Source organism: Camponotus floridanus, unplaced genomic scaffold (genome assembly GCF_003227725.1).
Source record: "Camponotus floridanus strain SB8 unplaced genomic scaffold, Cflo_v7.5 scaffold29, whole genome shotgun sequence".
Classification (NCBI taxonomy): Eukaryota; Metazoa; Arthropoda; class Insecta; order Hymenoptera; family Formicidae; genus Camponotus; species Camponotus floridanus.
Genome location: NW_020229425.1, coordinates 1,191,863 through 1,211,008, shown reverse-complemented (window position 1 = coordinate 1,211,008; position 19,146 = coordinate 1,191,863). Strand labels below are relative to the sequence as shown.

At 26.9% G+C, this 19,146-nt stretch overlaps 3 protein-coding genes across 5 annotated transcripts; all 3 read left to right on the top strand.

Annotated features, from left to right (window-relative positions):
- Positions 1 to 536: 536 nt before the first annotated feature.
- On the top strand, positions 537 to 7,787 carry LOC109610013. The gene is made up of 8 exons (XM_020027670.2): positions 537 to 674; positions 1,878 to 2,352; positions 3,049 to 3,279; positions 3,390 to 3,667; positions 4,360 to 4,548; positions 6,295 to 6,769; positions 7,128 to 7,358; positions 7,430 to 7,787. The coding sequence occupies exons 1-8, from the start codon at positions 573 to 575 to the stop codon at positions 7,768 to 7,770; spliced, it is 2,322 nt and encodes a 773-aa protein (XP_019883229.2). The 5' UTR covers positions 537 to 572; the 3' UTR covers positions 7,771 to 7,787.
- A 590-nt stretch (positions 7,788 to 8,377) lies between these two features.
- Positions 8,378 to 11,945, top strand: LOC112638340 (odorant receptor 13a-like). Its single transcript, XM_025409861.1, has 4 exons — positions 8,378 to 8,605; positions 10,187 to 10,661; positions 11,261 to 11,491; positions 11,603 to 11,945. The coding sequence occupies exons 1-4, from the start codon at positions 8,465 to 8,467 to the stop codon at positions 11,941 to 11,943; spliced, it is 1,188 nt and encodes a 395-aa protein (XP_025265646.1). The 5' UTR covers positions 8,378 to 8,464; the 3' UTR covers positions 11,944 to 11,945.
- A 1,085-nt stretch (positions 11,946 to 13,030) lies between these two features.
- Positions 13,031 to 17,870, top strand: LOC109610021 (odorant receptor 13a-like). 3 transcript variants are annotated; one of them, XM_025409865.1, is made up of 5 exons: positions 13,031 to 13,215; positions 15,862 to 16,330; positions 16,864 to 17,094; positions 17,192 to 17,409; positions 17,798 to 17,870. In XM_025409865.1, the coding sequence occupies exons 1-5, from the start codon at positions 13,075 to 13,077 to the stop codon at positions 17,822 to 17,824; spliced, it is 1,086 nt and encodes a 361-aa protein (XP_025265650.1). In that variant the 5' UTR covers positions 13,031 to 13,074; the 3' UTR covers positions 17,825 to 17,870. The 3 variants fall into 3 exon arrangements, with proteins under 3 accessions (XP_025265650.1, XP_025265649.1, XP_025265648.1); XM_025409864.1 differs by having other exon boundaries at positions 17,192 to 17,469; XM_025409863.1 differs by lacking the exon at positions 17,798 to 17,870 and having other exon boundaries at positions 17,192 to 17,554.
- The last annotated feature ends 1,276 nt before the right edge of the window (positions 17,871 to 19,146 follow it).

Here is a 19,146-nt window from a genome sequence, read left to right as displayed (position 1 = left end):
AATTAGTATTTCTTATATTTATATCAATTAATATAATTAATACAAACACATATTTGAAATTACTGTCAGTACATTATTATATTAAATTCGAGAATAGACATTTTCTAACATAAAATTACTTACTCATATCACATAATTCTTTATTAATTTTGTTGGTCTGTAGAATAAAATAAGCAAGTTATTTGATTTTCACTTTTATTTTCACTTGTGAACAAACTTATACTATTTATTGTCAAACGATCGAGATAAAATGCAAAAATATGCGCACGCATATGCAAGACGCACATGATTCCGCTCGATAAAAAAAATAGTTGCTCGGTAGACAATTTAGAAATTGTATCAAGTAAATTTTTACTCAACGACAGTTTCCATAAGAACATAGTTATTTGCAATTTGCTATAATGCTTGAAGAGAGGCAGATAAGCATGTATGCTTTTCATGTTGAATAAAAAATGAGAATGGAATACTTGTATCATACCGATATAGCGAGTGGATCATCAGTATTGGCACCAGTTACAATCATTATATTAACAATGGTAAGTGAACGATGGAAAAACGATATCGCATACGCGATGACCCCTTTTAAATTGATTACGTGGCCTATTGGAGTATGGCCACTTCAAGTTTACGACATTTATTCGCTATTACGTTGTGGCTTCGGTACTTGTTGTGCGGTAAATATTCTTTGCAACTCAAAAACACACACAATTCATGTATAAGGACGACGAGGAATATTTTCTAAGTCGATATTGTAATGCTCTGAAGAAAGCTTCATAAAGAAGATAAAGATATCATTTTCAATTCTTGATAACGCATATAATGAATCGCTTTTGTCAGTTGTATAATGGCATATAAGTTAAAAATCAGCATGATTATAAGTTGAAAAATTCTAATACAATAATAAGGAAGATTTCTTTTTAAATTTTCTGATTTATGTATATTTTTTCTTAATCGTGTAAAACATGATATGAAATTTTTCAAGAAATATTGTGGGAAACGCATCATATTGTTTATAATATTTCGCCCAAAATTCACGTACAACAGCAGCAAGGTATCCCGTGTGTCTAATGTGAATCTGCTAGTTGAGAATGCTTTATCTTTATATTTTAAGATTATCGACTTTAATAACGAAATCAATCGTATTCTTAACGTACTTAATCAATAATTTGATTCTTTATATAAAGAAAATGTGTTTATTTTCGTTTGTGTTCTATAAGCAGAGATATTACAATACAAATTTTCGAAAGTTTGCATTTTGCTTCATAAGACATCACCGTTATTCATTATCGAACTACATATTCTGTGTACATACGCAATATATACAATGAAAATATTGGATATTATTTTGCATAATATTTTTTGCTATTTTTCGAGAGATTGTATTAGTAACTTTAAGATTTAACAAAATTTGATAGATTTTAAGACTTAGAAATTAGTAAAAGAGAGTTAAAATTTTAAAATATCAAAGAATTTATGTACAAATTCTCGGGGATAATCATAATAATATTTTGCCATTAATTTTTACGATTTGCTTAGTTAACAGTAATAAAATTAAACATTCAAATCGAAAAGAATTCCTTGTCTCTCGGTGTTTTGAGTCTTATAAACCTTCTTTGCATAATATTTGGATATTTTAACATAAAATTGACATTTTCGGAAAAGAGAGAAAGAGGCAGAAAACTGAATGAGAAAACAGAGAGAAAGAGGCAGAAAACTGAATGAGAGTGAGATAAGAAGCATGCGAATAAGAAAGTAGCACTTGCATTCATCTAGAATATATATTAATAAGAATTCATTGTAGTGAGATAAATTTTTAGTAGTGAAATATAATTCTTCTAAGCACGAAACATCATATACGGAGAAATGTCAATCAACAGAGTCTAATTGTGATCTTACCCTCCATGGAGCTATACATGGGCTGTACTGATATAGAACAAAATATAGTATGTTTGACATCAATATGTTGCGGATTGCTTGGAACACTGAAGATAACATGGTTCCGCATTTATGCAAATAATTTAACAAACAATTACAACTCTGCTCTGAATGATTATTTGACGATTGACAACACAAAAGATCGCGATGTTATGCGAAAACATGCTTTTATAGGAAGAATCCTTTGTTATTCCATGCTGAGCTTTTCTTTCAGTAGTTGCCTAATATATGGAATAAATCCACTTTTGCATTATAATCAAGGTAATCGGATTAATGTAACGAACGAAAATACGATATTAGAGTATGCAATACCATCGAGATGCGCTCTGGAATATTTAAATTTTCCAAGGAGCATGTATAAAATCTTATGTCTCGTCGAAATTATTATAATGATATTAGCGGCTATAGCTAATACTGGTAATACATATTTAAATTTGTATGTGTCATCATTTTGTGTCTTATCCTAATATTATTAAAAAAAATTTTTTTATTAACTGCCAATATAATATAATACATTATTCCACATATATAATATAATATAATGCATTATTTCACATATATCAAAATTTTTATTTATTTTATACTTTATAATATACACTTTTTTATTAATTATAGATAACATTGTAAAGGCATAGAAGTTTGTATGTACGTGGTTTCATGACAAATTGTTTTATTGAAATAATTCAAGATGCATAAAAAGTATTAAATTCTATTGATCAAGCATTATTACATTAGATAATATATTTTTTTTGTTAAACAACGTAAAGAAAAATAATTACATTTGACAATCTCAACATGTTCCGCTATTGTTTCAAAAAAAATTTTTATATTTTCAGAAACTTTTGTATCTTATGCAATGAATATTATATATATATTTTTATTTATATATTAAATACAGCAATATTACTTTATTTATATCTTGTAACATATATATATATATATATATATATATATATATATATTTTTTTTTCATACAGAAATAATAATTTAAATATTATAAATAAAATAATAAGTAATTTTTATATATTTATTAATAAAAATTTGTATATATCAATAAAATTTTATATATCAAATTTTATATATCAATAAAACAGTATCGTATATTTCCCAAAGGTAACGACGCGCTGTTTCTCAACATTACATTGCATGTTTGTGGTCAAATAAACATTTTGAGGATCCATTTCTTCAATTTCGATGCCACAAGTCCGCGAATCTACGATCGCTACAACGCACTAATTCAAAGACATCAAGATTTGATAACGCTAGCCAAAGAACTTGCCGAATTGATTAGTTTTATATTACTGATAGAACTATTCATTATCAGCATATTATTATGTATGATGGGTGAATATTATGTTATTATGTTATTTATTAAGCGAAATATGTAAATTATATATAATTATGAATAAATAAAATTTATATTAAGCAAACAAAATAAAATATATTTTTTTCAGGATTTCAGTTTATCTTTGCGTTAAAAGTCAATAACACCGTTATGGTAGGAAAGAGTTTAGTAGTAGTGAGTGTCTTCCTGTCACAACTATCATTGTATAGTTTTATCGGGAATTATTTGAAATCTGAAATGGAAGAAATAGGACTCTCCATTTATCAAAGTGTTTGGTATAGTTTTCCTAGGAAATTGGCGAAGAACGTAATCTTTGTTCTTATGCAGACGAAATGTCCAGTTGCGTTGCAGGCTGGAAACTTCGTCGTAGTCAATCTATCAACTTATGTGAGCATTTTAAAAACCTCTTTTTCGTATTTGTCCATACTTCGTATAATACTCGGAGTGTGAAATATAAGGCGCGAAAGAACGAATTTAATTACAAACTGTAAATAATTGATACGTTCGATAGTACGATGTAATGCTTTCAAAATAGAAATACATAAAGTAGTGCTAATTTAAGCATTTAACGTTAATAAATTTGTTATCCAAATTAATCTGTTTGTGCCAAATTTCTTAACCAATATCAATAACATATACTTGACATTACTATTAATGCATTATTATATTAAATTTGAAGATAAATATTTTCTAACACAGTTATTCTCATGTCACGAAACTTTCTATCAATTAATTTTGTTGGTTTGTAGAATAAAGAAAACAAGTTTTTTTGCTTATATTTTTACTTATGAACAAACTTATAGTCTATACTACTTATTATTAAACAAACGAATATCGAGAAAAAATGTAGAAAAACGTGTTCATATGTAAGTAAGCAAAACGCATATAATTTTATTTAATAAAAAAGTAGTTGTTCGATGGACAGTAACAATTTAGAAATTGTACCATAAGAACGACATTTTCCATAAGAGCGTCGTTATTTGTATTTTGCCATAATGCTTTAAGAGAGGTAGATTGATAAGCATGTATACTTTTCACGTTGAATAATAAATGAGTTGAAATGCGTTATGTCGATATAGCGAGAGGATCACCGGTTCTCCGCATCAGTTAGAGTCACTATATTGACAATGGCAAGTGAACGATGGAAGAACGATATCGCATACGCGATGGTTCCTTTCAAATTGATTACGTGGCCTATCGGGGTATGGCCACTTCAAGTTTATAATATTTATTCGCTGTTACGATGTGTTATGGGCACTTGTTGTGCGGTAAGTATCTTTTAGATCTTGAAAAAAAAATGATTCGCGATCGCTCGAAAATAATAAATAAAATATTTTCTGCATTAATATTGCAACGCTTTGGAGAAAATTTCGACATAATGTGAGAATCAAGATTTTACATTTTCAACTCTTGATAATGCACGTTATGATGAAACGCTTTTACCAGCTGTAATAATACATTAGATGAGTTGTAAATCAGCACGAGTTGTAAGTCGTTGAAAAATTTTGATAATAAGCATGATGTCTTTTATATGTTTTATGACTTATGTGTGTTTTTTTGATCATGTTTAAAAATGATAAAATCCTTTTCGAGAAACATTATGAGAAATTTGCGCCATAATTTAATACGTTTTATACTACTTGTTTCATGATTCATAACAGTTGTATGTATAATGAAACCAAGTGACACGATAGTGTTAAATCAAGTTCACGCGCATCCTATATATCTATCGAAATTTGAAAGTATCTTAAATTATTGTATTTTAATAATAGCTGAACCAATTAAATTCGTAATAAATTTAATCGGTAGTTTGAGTTTCAATTATATAAAGAAAATGTCTTTTCGGTATGTATTCTATAAAAAGAGATGTTACAATGCAAATTTTCAATGTAAAAATATTTTTTTATGAAACATCATCGCCGATTGTTATATACGTAATATATTAATATAATATTAATCAAATATTAATAAAATATAATATTAATCATTTTGTATAGTTTTTGCTTTTGACAGGTGATTGCGTTAATGGCTCTAAGATTTGACAAAATTTAATAACTCTGAGATTTAACAAGTAATAGATATTAAAATTTGAAAATAAAGGAGAATTTATGTGCAATTTTTGAGCAATATCCATAATAATATTTATGTCATTAATTTTAACGATTTTTGATTAATACATTTAATTAAAAAATCATGTTTAAAATTAAATTATTTTGAATAATTTTTTAAACAATTTTTGAATAATTTTTTGAACAATTTTTTAAATTTAAATATATATAACTATAGTACACATTTTAAAATAACAATATTTTGTAAAAATATATTGCATGTTATATTTAGTAACTATATTATAATATATAATGCAAATTTTGCAACTGGCGTGTGTACATAGCATTTTATATTTATTTTTTTTATTTTTATATTTATTTTTATATTTATTTTTATATTTATTTTTATATTTATTTTTATATTTATTTTTTTATATTTATTTTTTTAAATTTTTAGTTATTATATGTTACAAAATATCATACAAGCTTTATTTTTAAAAAAATATTAGAATTTGTTGTATTTTATATATTTTTTATATTTTATAATGTAAAAAATATTTTCCTACTTACAATTTATGTTATTGTACAATATATATACTATTTCAATAATATACAATTTCACGTAATTTTAATAAGTAAGAATAGAATAAGTTAGATAAAATTAATTATATAAAGATTAAATTTATAAATATATGATTATATATATGTATAATGCTTTGCATCTACAAATTAGTCTGATAAAATATGTTATTTTTATATCGTATTTTATAGAGTAAAAGAGAGAGAAAGAAATTGAGAGAAATTGTACTTGAAAATTGAAAATGGGAAGGAGAAAAAACATAAAAATAAGAAACTAGCATTTACATTTAAATAAAATATTTATTGCTAAAAATTTATTAAATTAGGAGTGAGATATATTTTTTTGAGCACGAACTTTCACATGTATTGGAAAATATCAATCAACAGAGTTTAATTGCGATCTTGCCTTCCATGGAGCTATATCTGGGCTGTACTGATGTAGAGCAAAATATAGTTTGTCTGACATCAATATGTTCTGGATTACTTGGCATGTTGAAGACAATATGGTTCCGCATTTATGCAAATAGTTTAATTAACAATTACAACTCCGCTCTGAACGATTATCTGACGATTGAAAACACAAAAGAGCGCGAAATTATGCGAAGACATGCTTTTATAGGAAGGATACTTTGTTATTCCATGCTGGGCTTTTCTTACATTAGTTGTGTAATATATGGGATAATTCCTTTTTTTAATCACTACCGAGATACTTGGATCAATATAACAAACGAAGGTGTGATATTAGAATACGCAATGCCATCAAGATGCGCTCTGGAATATTTGAATTTTCCAACGAGCATGCATACAATTTCCTGTCTTCTCGAAACTATTATAACAATACTGGCGACTTCAGCTAATCTTGGTAATAATTACTTTTTATGAATATTTTATGTCTTATCTAATATTATTTAGAAACAAGAACTTTTTTATATAATTTTTTTGTATATTATTTCATATACATAAAGATTTTATTAATTTTATTAATTTTACGCACTTATCTAATAATTATTGACAACATTGCTAAGACGCAAAAATTTGCATGATATTTGCTGTGATATATTATATATATATATATATATATATATATATATATATACACATATATATATCACATAATTTAATTACAAAATTAATAATTTAAGTATAACAGAATAGTACTTTTGATTATTAATGCAATAAAACAATTCCGTGCATTTCATGCAATCATGCATTTCCGAAAGGTAACGACGTATTGTTTCTCAACATTATATTGCATATTTGTGGTCAAGTAAATATTCTGAGGATCCATTTCATCAACTTTGATGTCATAAGTCCACGAATCTGTGATCGTTTCAACGTGCTAATTCAAAGACATCAACATCTAATAACGCTGGCCAGAGAACTTGCCGATCTGATCAGTTTCATATTATTGATAGAACTTTTTATGATCAGCTTATTATTATGTACCACGGGTGAATATTCTGTTAAATAAGTAAAAAATTCAAAAAAAGATTTATATTTAGGAGAAAAATATTCTCTTTAGGTTTTCAGTTCATTTTTGCATTAAAAGTCAATAACACCGTTATGATAGGAAAGAGTTTAATGGTACAGATTATATTCCTAACACAACTAACGCTGTATAGTTTTATTGGAAATTACCTGAAATCTGAAATGGAAGAAATAGGGCTTTCTGTTTATCAAAGTGCTTGGTACAGTTTCCCCAGAAAATTAACAAAAAACGTAATTTTTATTCTTATGCAGACGAAACATCCAGTCGTGTTGCAGGCTGGAAATTACATCGTAGTCAATCTTATAACTTATGTGAGTATTTTAAAAACCTCTTTTTCATATTTGTCTGTACTTCGTATAATGCTTGGAGTATGAAATATAAAATACGAATGAAAGATATCTGTGCAAATTGTAAATATTTAATAATACGTTCGATAATATAATGTAATGCTTACAAAATAGAAATATATGAAGTAGTATTTATTAAAATATTATGTTAAGCTTATTATCCACATTAATCTGTTCGTACCGAATTAATATTTCTTTCAATAATATACGCATATTTTGAAATAATTGTAAGTACCTTATTACATTAAATTCGAGCACAGACTTTTCTTGATATATACTTCTTGATATAATTACTTACCCATGTCACGTAATTCTCCAACAATTGATTTTGTTGGTCTGTAAAATAAAAAAGGCAAGTTATCTTCTCTTATTTTCACTTTTGAAAATTAAACCTATACTATTTATTGTAAGCTAAACTAATATCGAATTGAAATGTTGCACAACGTGTGAATATATTGATACTGCATATGATTCCATTCAACAAAAGAAACAGTTACTCGATGGTCGGTAGCTATTTAGAAAATGTATTACATAAATTTTTACTCAATAAAAATTTTACGTAAATGCGAAGTTGTACTTGCATTTTGCCATAATACTTTAAGAGAGGCAGACTGATAATCATATATATTTTTCACGTTGAATAATATATGAGTAGGAATGTGTCTCGATATAGCGAGAGGATCATAGGTTATTGGCATCAGTTAGAGCCATTATCACCATAATGGCAAATGAACGATGGAAGAACGATATCGCATACGCAATGACTCCTTTCAAATTGATTACATGGCCTATCGGCGTCTGGCCACTTCAAGTTTATAACATTTATTCACTATTTCGTTGTAGCTTAGGCACTTGTTGTGCAGTAAGTATTCTTTCTTTGTAACTCAAAGATCGTTAGCACACACAATTCGTGTAAGAAGACGACGAAGAATATTTTCTACGTTAATATTACAATGTTCTGAAGAAAATTTCGGTGTAATAATAAAATAACAAGATTGTATATTTTCAATTCTTGATAATGCATGTAATGAATCGCTTTTGTTTATAATAATGATATATGAATTATAAATCAGTATGTTTGTAAGTTATTGAGAAATTGTAACATTAGGAAAGAGATTTTTTTTTAATTTTATGATTTGTGTGTATATTTTTTTAATCATATGTAAAAATCATATGATTCTTTTTGAGAAATGCAGCAAGGTACCTTATATATCTATATGGGAATCTGTTAGTTGAGAATACTTTAGATTATTGATTTAAATAACAGAACTAATCGTTTTTAACATATTTAATCAATAGTTTGATTAAATATGTGATGATTTAATCAATAGTTCTTTACATAAAGAAAGTGTTTTTATTTTTGCTCGTGTTCTATAAGTAAAGATATTATGATGCAAAGTCTCGATGCAAAAATTTTGCTTTAAGAAGCAACACATTTTGGGCTTCACATGCCTTCAATTTTTTTGTTACCTTATTCCACTTATTGCTAGTACATCTAAAATACATTTTCACTAGTCGCACGAAATGTGTTCATTCTCCTATTTAAGAATTAATGTTTCAAATATTATTACTAAAATTGCAAAATGAGACAAGAGACTATCTTGAGAAGAGTTAGTACAATTTTTATGAGTCAATTTGCATAATGCAATTTGTATATATAATTATTATATTAAATACAAATTCTTTTGCAATAATTATTTTCATTTCCCACAAAAATAAAGGTATAAAAAAATTGCGCTAATTAAGAAGAAAATTTTTTTATATAAATTTTTATATACATTATTTTTAATATATTATTATTTTAATATATTATTATTTTATATATATTATTTTATATATATATTTCTTTATAATATATAAATTTATATTTGTAACAATTGAGAGGTGTATACTTGACACTTCTTTTTTATTTTTTCTTAAAAAGATAATTTCTTAGAGATGAAAATATTAAAAATAATATACTAAATATCATATAAGCTCTACATAACATTAAATTTTGTTATATTTTTGATATATATTTTGGCAAAAAGAAATTTTCTATTTATATGTTTATGAATTATGGTATTACACATATATTTTTTCTATAACATACGATTTAACATCATTTTAAAGATTTAAGAATTACATACAATTAAATATACAAATACTAAATATATAAATATATAATTATACGTATAACTCATTTATACTTTACATTTAGAAAACAGTGTAAAAGCAAGCATTTCTTTTATATCGTATTTTAGAAATTTTAGAATGAGAGAAAGGAAGACAGATATTGGGGAAAATTGAGAATGGGAGAGAGAAGAAGCTTGCGAGTGAGAAAATAGTATTTCAATTAAAATAGAGTACATTTAGTTTTAAAAATTCATTGAAGTAGTAGTAGTGGTATTAATAGTGAAATATATTTTTTCTGATCACGAAATATGTATGGAAATGTCAACAGATCCTATTTGTGATCTTCCCTTCTATGGAGGTATACTTGGGCTGTACTGACGTAGAACAGAATATAACTTGTCTAACAACAATCTGTTGTGGATTGCTCGGTGTGCTGAAGTCGACATGGTTCCGCCTATATGCAAATAATTTAATTAACAATTATGACTCTGCTCTGAACGATTATCTGACGATTGACAACACACACGATCGCGACATTATGCGAAAACATGCCTTTGTAGGAAGGATTATTTGCTGTTCCATGTTGGGCTTTTCTTACTTTAATTGTGTAATATATGCAATAACTCCTTTTTTGAATTACGACCAAGGTAAAGGGATTAATGTAACAAACGAGGATAAAATATTAGAGTATGCACTACCGTCAAGATGTACTCTAGAATATTTCAATGTTCCAAGAAGCATGTATAAAATTTCCTGCCTCATTGAAAGTATTGTGATGGTATTGGGGACTACGACTAATCTTGGTAATAACCTAATTGTGATAATGACCTTATTATTTATGAGTATTTTTTGGGTGTCTTATCTGATATTACTTGGAAACACAAATTTTCTTATTAAAAAATTTATTATTCTATATAAAAATTTTTATTAAATATATTATTCTGTATAAAAATTATTATTAATTTCATTAAAATGCAATAATTAATTGATTATGTGACATTGCATAAGAGCGAAAATTTAAATTTCTGATAAACTATTCCATTAAAATGGTCCGAAATGTATTATATCTTCCTAGTCTTCTTAATCAATCATATTAGATTAAATGACATAATATTTTTGAAAACGAAGATATAAATGGAAATATAGTTACTTATAATTTCACATTACTGTTTGTGCAAAAACAAAACTTACGCCACAAAAGTTACGTCTTACGCAATGCATATTATGTTATGTTATGTATATATCTATAAAATATTAGATGTATTAAATAATATAAAAGCAATATAATTTGCTTTATATTTTGATACATATCTTTTGCCTAAAAATAATAATTTAAATATAATAGAATAACAAATATTGCAACAAAATAATCTTGTGCATTAATGTACAATATTTCCCAAAGGTAACGACGCTTTGTTTCTTCACATTACATTACATGTTTGTGGTCAAGTAAACATTTTGAGACTCCATTTCATCAATTTTGATGTCATAAGTCCGCGAATTTGTGATCGTTTCAAGGCGCTAATTCAAAGACATCAACATTTAATAACATTGGTCCGAGAACTTGCCGATCTAATCAGTTTTATATTGCTGATAAAACTTTTCATGATCAGTATATTATTATGTGTAATGGGTAAGTATTATGTTTCTTATATAATTGTTGAGCGATATATGTAAATTACACACATTCATATTTCATATTCATAAAAAGGAAGACTTCAATAGACAAATATTCTTTTTTCAGGATTTCAATTTATCTTCGCGTTGAAAATCAATAACATCGTAATGATAGGAAAGAGTGTAGTAGCACTGAGTCTTTTTCTGACACAATTAACATTGTATAGTTTTATTGGGAATTATCTGAAATCTGAAATGGAAGAAATAGGACTCTCTATTTATCAAAGTGCTTGGTACAGTTTTCCTAGGAAATTGGCAAGAAACGTAATTTTTATTCTTATGCAGGCAAAGTCTCCAGTCGCGTTGCAAGCTGGAAATTTCATCGCAATCAATTTGTCAACTTATGTGAGCATCTTAAAAACCTCTTTTTCATATTTATCTATACTGCGTTTAATGCTCGAAGTGTGAAATATAAGATGCAAATGATAGAATTCTTTGCAAACTGTAAATATTTCGTATGTTCGAAATAGTACAACATATTGTTTTCAAAATAAAAAATGAAGAAGTATTTATTAAAATGTCACGTTAATAAATTTTATCCACAGTCACTATTTATATAATAGAAATAAATACATTTTTTCTATGCAATATAAATAATATGTAAACTTAAATTACATTTCTTTGCTTCAATTACATTAATTATATATAATCGATAGAACAATATTTTAAAAACTTTATTTTTTATAAACCTTAATTTATGAAGAAGTATGAATTTTTGATTTTTATAACAGAGGATAATAAATGATTGAATATTATTGCAATCATCTAGCAATAAAATATGCTGATAAGATAGCATTATCATCAATAACTAACATATTAACATGCATAGTAGCATGTATCGTGCAAAATTTCTATCGGCTCAGCTAGCATGATTGCTAATAATTGTAATAATAATCTCGCATGCGATTTAACACGAAAAAATCGCATCATGTGTCGCGGGCCTAGAATTTATTTCACTTTTATCATGTATCTCATCCGAGTTCGAGATTACAGTTATTATGCCTCTTCCTTCGATCCATCATTATCTGGACATAGACATAAAATAATTATTAATGAATTATTATATTGAATTTGAAAACAGACATTTTCTGACAGAATTACTTACATCACGCATAATTCTCTGTTAATTTTATTGGCTTATAATATAAAAAAAAAACAAGTTATCTACTTATTTTCATTTTTGAATCTATACTATAATTATTGCTAGCCAATCGAATATCGAGATACAATACAAGTATATAAGCGAAATATATAAGCGAATATATAAGCAAAACGCATATATGATCTTGGAAAATAAAAAATAGAGTTGCAAGATGGACGGTAACAATTTAGGAAAATTGTATCATATAAATTTTTACTCAACGACAATTTTACGTAAATGCGGAGTTGTACTTGCATTTTGCCATAATGCTTTAAGAAAGGCAGATTGATAAGCATGTATACTTTTCGCATTGAATAATAAATGAGTAGAAATGCGTCGCATCGATATAGCGAGTGGATCATCGATTATTAGCATTAGTTAGAGCCATTATCTCGACAATGACAAGTGAACAATATAAGAATGATATCGCATACGCGATGACTCCTTTTAAATTGATTACATGGCTTATCGGTGTATGGCCACTTCAAGTTTATGATATTTATTCGCTCTTACGTTGTGTTTTCGGCATTTTTTGTGCGGTAAGTATCCTTTGTAACTCTAAAGTCACTGGTACATACAATTCGTGTGCGAAGACGACGAATATTTTCTACATTGATATTGAAATGCTTTGGAGAAAGGGCTTGAGTATATCGATGAAGATATCAAGATTTTACATTTTCAATTCTTGATAACATCATGTGATGAATCGCTTTTGTCAGATGTAATAATAATATATGAATTATAAATCAACATGATTGTAAGTCGTTAAAAATTTTAATATTAAGAAAAATTTCCTTTGAAATTTTATGATCTATGTATATTTCTTTTAAATTATGTGTAAAAATGATATGATTTTTTAAAAGAACTTAGAGAAATAATATGGGACTTGCACTACACTGTTTATATATAATAGTATTTCACGTGTAGTAGCAGCAAGGTATTCCGTGTATCTACATGCAAATCCGCTAGTTGAGAATACCTTAAATTATCGATTCAATAACGGAATCAATCGAATTCTTAATATACTTAATCAATAATTTAGTTCTTTATATAAAGCATTTTAATTTTTGCTCGTGTTCTATAAACAGAAATATGTATGATTTAAAGTTTCAATGTGAAAATATTTCTTTAAAAAGCGTCACACTTCGGATTCATTTGGCAAATTTATTTTTGCCGTGTAGTAATCGCTATTAGCATATCTAAAGCTTACATTCCATAATCTAATCATGCGAAGCGTGCACTCGCCAATTTTTATTAATTCATATCATTCATTTTATCATTCATTTTATCATTCATTTTATCATACCATTCATTTTATCATTCATTTTATCATATCATTCATTTTATCATTTATTTTAATAATTATTGTAGAAATTGCAAAGTAGTTGACTGGATATTTTGTTTACTGCACTTTATCTGTTTAAAAGCGTTGCTATAATCTGTATATAGAGAATTTGCATACACACACACACACACACACACACACACACACATATATATATATATGTCGTAATAAATGCAAATTATTTTGTAATAGTTATTTTAGTTTCCTATACAAAAGTAAAATTATAAAAAAATTACGCACACATAACTGAGATAAAAATTTACTTACTTTAGAAAACATTTTAACTTAAAAAAATTATGTTACATAATACAAAATAGTAGTTCTAATTTTCATAAAAATATTAATATTAAGATTTAAAAATTTTTTCAAAAATTAAACCTAAAAATTATTACAAAATAAGAAAATATATATAAAAAAATACTTGGCACTAATATGCTGCAAAATAATAAATTTATTAGTAATATCAGCTTATGAAAAATTAAAATATTTGTTATGCATAATACTTTGTCTTTAATATAACAATTTTTTGAAACGTAAAGTAATAATAATATTCCGTTTATATTAAAATGACATTTATTGTATAAATGTATTCTCTATTTGACGAAAAGAGGCGCACACGCACTAATTGTGAAAAATATATATTTATGTAAAGGAATTATTATAAAATGATATACAAGATGATTCTAAACAAACATTTGTCTTTAAAATATCGAATTGTTGAGTGAATTCTAAAACAATTTTTCCTTTTGCAAAATTTTGCCCGGAGGTTAGTTTTTAAACTACAAGGGAAAATAATTAACTAATTACGGAACGAGTACAAGAGGTAGGCAGGGACGGCGTGATTGACCGTCCGATATACACGATTATGGCTATCACATATAAAATTTCATAAGCACATAATAAGGTTCTTCAAGGGGCTAATATTCGACCGTGATTGATCGATTTCCTTAAGCATATATCTTACGTGCTTATGGAAATTTATGTGTGATGGCCATTACGTGGGCCGCTCGCCCCGATCAGCTGATCGCGGATACGCGATGAATGTAGCAATCAGTGTGTGGGAGAGAGAAAGAGAACGAGAGAGAGAGAAAGAATGTATACGCAAGCGTATACACACACGCACGTTAATTTTCTCTCTCTCTCTCTCTCTCTCTCTCTCTCACTCCTTTCTCTCTCTCCCCCCTCTCTTTCGTCCTTTCTTTTTCATTCTCATTCAATTATTTATTATTTATTTTTATCTTATAGAGATTCTTCATATTGCTAATAAATAATTCTTACACGTTGATAACAATGAGACTTCCCTAATACATACACAAACACTCTGACACATCGTGTTAGATGAAAGCGAAGTTTTTTCTTTTCTTTTATCGTTATTTACTAATTTACTCATGCACTTAATCACAATCAATAAAATTTACCAACGAAGTTATGAATGATTAACTCATTCAATTACTAATCATACACTCGATATAAATTTATTACGAAAACGACTTAAAAAAAGAAATGCGTTAACAGTGTATCACGTGCGATAACAATTATTTATCAGTTATGTGAAGAATCTGTACAAGATAAGAATAAATAATAAGTGAGTGAGTGAGAATGAGAGGGGGGGGGAGAGAGAGAGAGAGAGAGAGAGAGAGAGAGAGAGAGAGAGAGAGAGAGAGAGAGAGAGAGAGATTGAGCTAGAATGAAAAAGCGAAAAAGATGTGAAACGCGAGTGAGAAAATAGCATTTTTATCATTTAAATAGAATATGTAGTGATAAAAATTCATTAAGTTAATAGTAAGATATATTCTTCCTAAGTACGCAATATCATGTATGGAGAAATGTCAATCAACAGATTCTTTTTGTGGTTTTGCCTTCCATGGAGCTATACTTTGGCTGTACTGACATAGAGGAGAATATAGACTGTCTGACACTAATTTGTTGCGGATTGCTCGGTGTTATGAAGACGACATGGTTCCGTATTAATACGAATAGTTTAATTATCAATTATAATTCTGCTTTAAACGATTATCTAACGATTGACAATACAAACGAGCGGGACATCATGCGAAAACATGCTTTCATAGGAAGGATTCTTTGCTTTTTCTTCCTGGCCTTTACTTACTTTAGTTGTCTAATACATGGAGTAATTCCTTTTTTGAATCAAGATAATCTCATTAACATAACGAATACAGATACGGTATTGAAATATGCAATACCATCGAGATGTGCTCTCGAATATTTCAATTTTCCAACAAGCATGTATAAAATCTACTGTCTCATCGAAATTGTTATACTAATCATAGCAGCAACAGCAAATCTTGGTAATATTTACATAATTTATATGAATAATTTATGTTTTAATTAATATTACAAAAGTAAACAAAAGTTTATTACTCTTCATATATAAATATTTATTAATTTTATTAATATTATGCATTTATTTTTGGCTATGGAAAGCATAAGCAAAGATACTACAATTTGCATGGTTTTATATAGTAAACTGCTCCATTTATTTTAAAATCTTCCAGTTCTTCTAATTATACATAATACATTAGATGGTAGAATCTTTTTTTTTATTAAACAATGTAAAAATAATTATACATAACAGCTTTAATGTGTTTCATAACTGCTTGTTTGAAAAAAACTTTAAATTTTTGGAAAACTTGCGCTTTATATAAAAAAATATTATGTTTTAAATATATGTATATTCGATATAAGAAAAATGTTATTTGTTATTCTTTGTGATACATATCTTTTCATTACAAAAATTAGTTTTAATTACAATAGAATAATAAATATAAATGTGTATTTTAATGCAATAAGTTAATTCAGCACATGAATGCATTTTCCAAAGGTAACGACGTATTGTTTCTCAACATTACATTGCATATTTGCGGTCAAGTTAACATTCTGAGGCTCCGTTTCATGAACTTCGATGTTACAAGTCCACGAATATATGATCGTTTTAACGCGTTAATTCAAAGACATTGTTATCTGATAATGCTAGCCAGAAAACTTACTAATTTGATAAGTTTCATATTGTTAATAGAACTATTCATAATCGGCATATTAATATGTATAATTGGTGACTATTATATATGACACTTATAATTGTTCAGCGAAACATGTAAATTACATTTTACAAAAAAGATTTACATTCAACTAACAAATATTCTTTTCAGGATTTCAGCTCATCCTCGCATTGAAAGTCAATGATATCGTTATGATAGGAAAGAGTTTAATAACACTGAGTGCTTTCCTGATACAACTAACGTTATTTAGTTCTATCGGGAATTATCTGAAATCTGAAATGGAGGAGATAGGACTGTCTATTTATCAAAGTGCTTGGTACAGTTTTCCTAGCAAATTGACAAGAAACGTTATCTTTATTCTTATGCAGGTAAAATCTCCAGTCATGCTTCAAGCTGGAAGTTTTATCGTTATCAATTTGCCAACCTATGTAAGCATTTTAAAAACCTCTTTTTCATATATATCTGTACTTCGCATAATGGTCGGAGTATGAAATATAAGATGGAAATGATAGAGTTTTGTGCAAACTGTATATATGTATTTGATATGTTAAAAATAATATAATATATTGTTCTAAAATAAAAATATATAAAAAAGTATTTATTAAAATGTCACGTTAATAAGCTTTATTTACAATCTGTTTATATCTTATCCAATTTTCCTATACAATATCAATAATATCATAAACTTAAATAATTGTTACATTCTACTAATTTCATTATTCTTTCCTTTTGTGAAATTGCGTTCATGATTGTCAGATTGATTGGGATAAAGAAGATCAATAAGGTCTTTTGCTTGTTAATAACGATATTAATAAACAACTGAGAGAAAAAATTGAGAGAAATATATCGAACGGTGGAATTAATCGAATAATGGAACAACATTAATCTTCTTTGCAATTTGAAACTTACTGACAAAAGAATGAAACTATGATAAAAGAATAGTTCTCTAAATGATAAGAAATATCGTTGATAAAACTTAAGGACGTCGCACATGTGATTTTTCCTGTTCAAGTCGCATGCAGAACGTCTGACAATGATGTTAGTCGAATTGTTAGAAATTTTGCGTGCTGCTGTGCTTACTAACACTGATGGTAAGTCCGATACTATTTTTCTTGTGTGTTTTATATTGACTGCAATTATGATCAATCATACATTATATATTATAATTATTATCATCTGTGTCGTATATTACTATTGTTATTAATCCATTATTTTGTAAAAAGTTTTCTATTCTCTATTATTCTAAAAGAATTTATAAAACTTTATTAATGAAGATTTGTAGAGTTAAAAAATTTATTATTTCGATATGTATATATCATACATCATATATGTATATACCATGTGTATTGTTAATTTTGAAATGATAAAATATTATTGTATATCTTAGAAACACACACACACACACAATAAATATAATTATAGAAACTAAAAATAAAAAAAATTTAAAATTAACTGTAGTTCCACTTTTGTTAATTATCGAAAGAAAGAAAAAATGAAATAAATTAAACAAAATTTAAGCATTGGCTATAACAGGAATATAAGTCAAATTATTTAACAATGCTATATAAAGAATTACATTTGTGTAATATATATGGGTATATTTAAAAGATTAATAAGTCTTTCATATAAAACACGAATATTTAAATTATGCAGGCTAATAAGAATTAAACCCAGGATAATAATATGTTAGAGCTATATCTCATAGCTATATCTTATATCACATTTTTTTGTATTAAATTTAAAAAACATACGAAAGTATTTATATCAAGGTAGATAAATAAATAGATAAATAAATTTACATAAAGAGAGCAAATAGATAAAAAATTTTAACCTGCCATGTTAATCTATGTTTGTGAAGCCAAAACCAATAACGTTTTCGCCATAACAATATGCACTATAATCACATACACAATAAAATATCGCATAGAGAATCTCTTAAAAAAAAAATTTGCACCATAACTTACATCGCGCTTTGCAAATTTAATTATCATATGTGATTAAATATTATTGTAATGATCGAGCAATAAAACACACTGGAGAAATAGCACTAAAACTATCATAAAAAACGTGTCAGCATGCTTCGTACAAAATTTCTAGCAACTCGA

Coding starts and splice junctions, on each gene's coding strand:
- LOC112638340 (XM_025409861.1), top strand. CDS start 8,465: ATGGCAAATGAACGATGGAAGAACGATATCGCATACGCAATGACTCCT. Junction 10,662..11,260: donor GGGGACTACGACTAATCTTG/GTAATAACCTAA, acceptor TATTTCCCAAAG/GTAACGACGCTTTGTTTCTT. Junction 11,492..11,602: donor TATATTATTATGTGTAATGG/GTAAGTATTATG, acceptor TTCTTTTTTCAG/GATTTCAATTTATCTTCGCG.
- LOC109610013 (XM_020027670.2), top strand. CDS start 573: ATGACCCCTTTTAAATTGATTACGTGGCCTATTGGAGTATGGCCACTT. Junction 675..1,877: donor GCTTCGGTACTTGTTGTGCG/GTAAATATTCTT, acceptor GTCAATCAACAG/AGTCTAATTGTGATCTTACC. Junction 2,353..3,048: donor AGCGGCTATAGCTAATACTG/GTAATACATATT, acceptor TATTTCCCAAAG/GTAACGACGCGCTGTTTCTC.
- LOC109610021 (XM_025409863.1), top strand. CDS start 13,075: ATGACAAGTGAACAATATAAGAATGATATCGCATACGCGATGACTCCT. Junction 13,216..15,861: donor TTTTCGGCATTTTTTGTGCG/GTAAGTATCCTT, acceptor GTCAATCAACAG/ATTCTTTTTGTGGTTTTGCC. Junction 16,331..16,863: donor AGCAGCAACAGCAAATCTTG/GTAATATTTACA, acceptor CATTTTCCAAAG/GTAACGACGTATTGTTTCTC.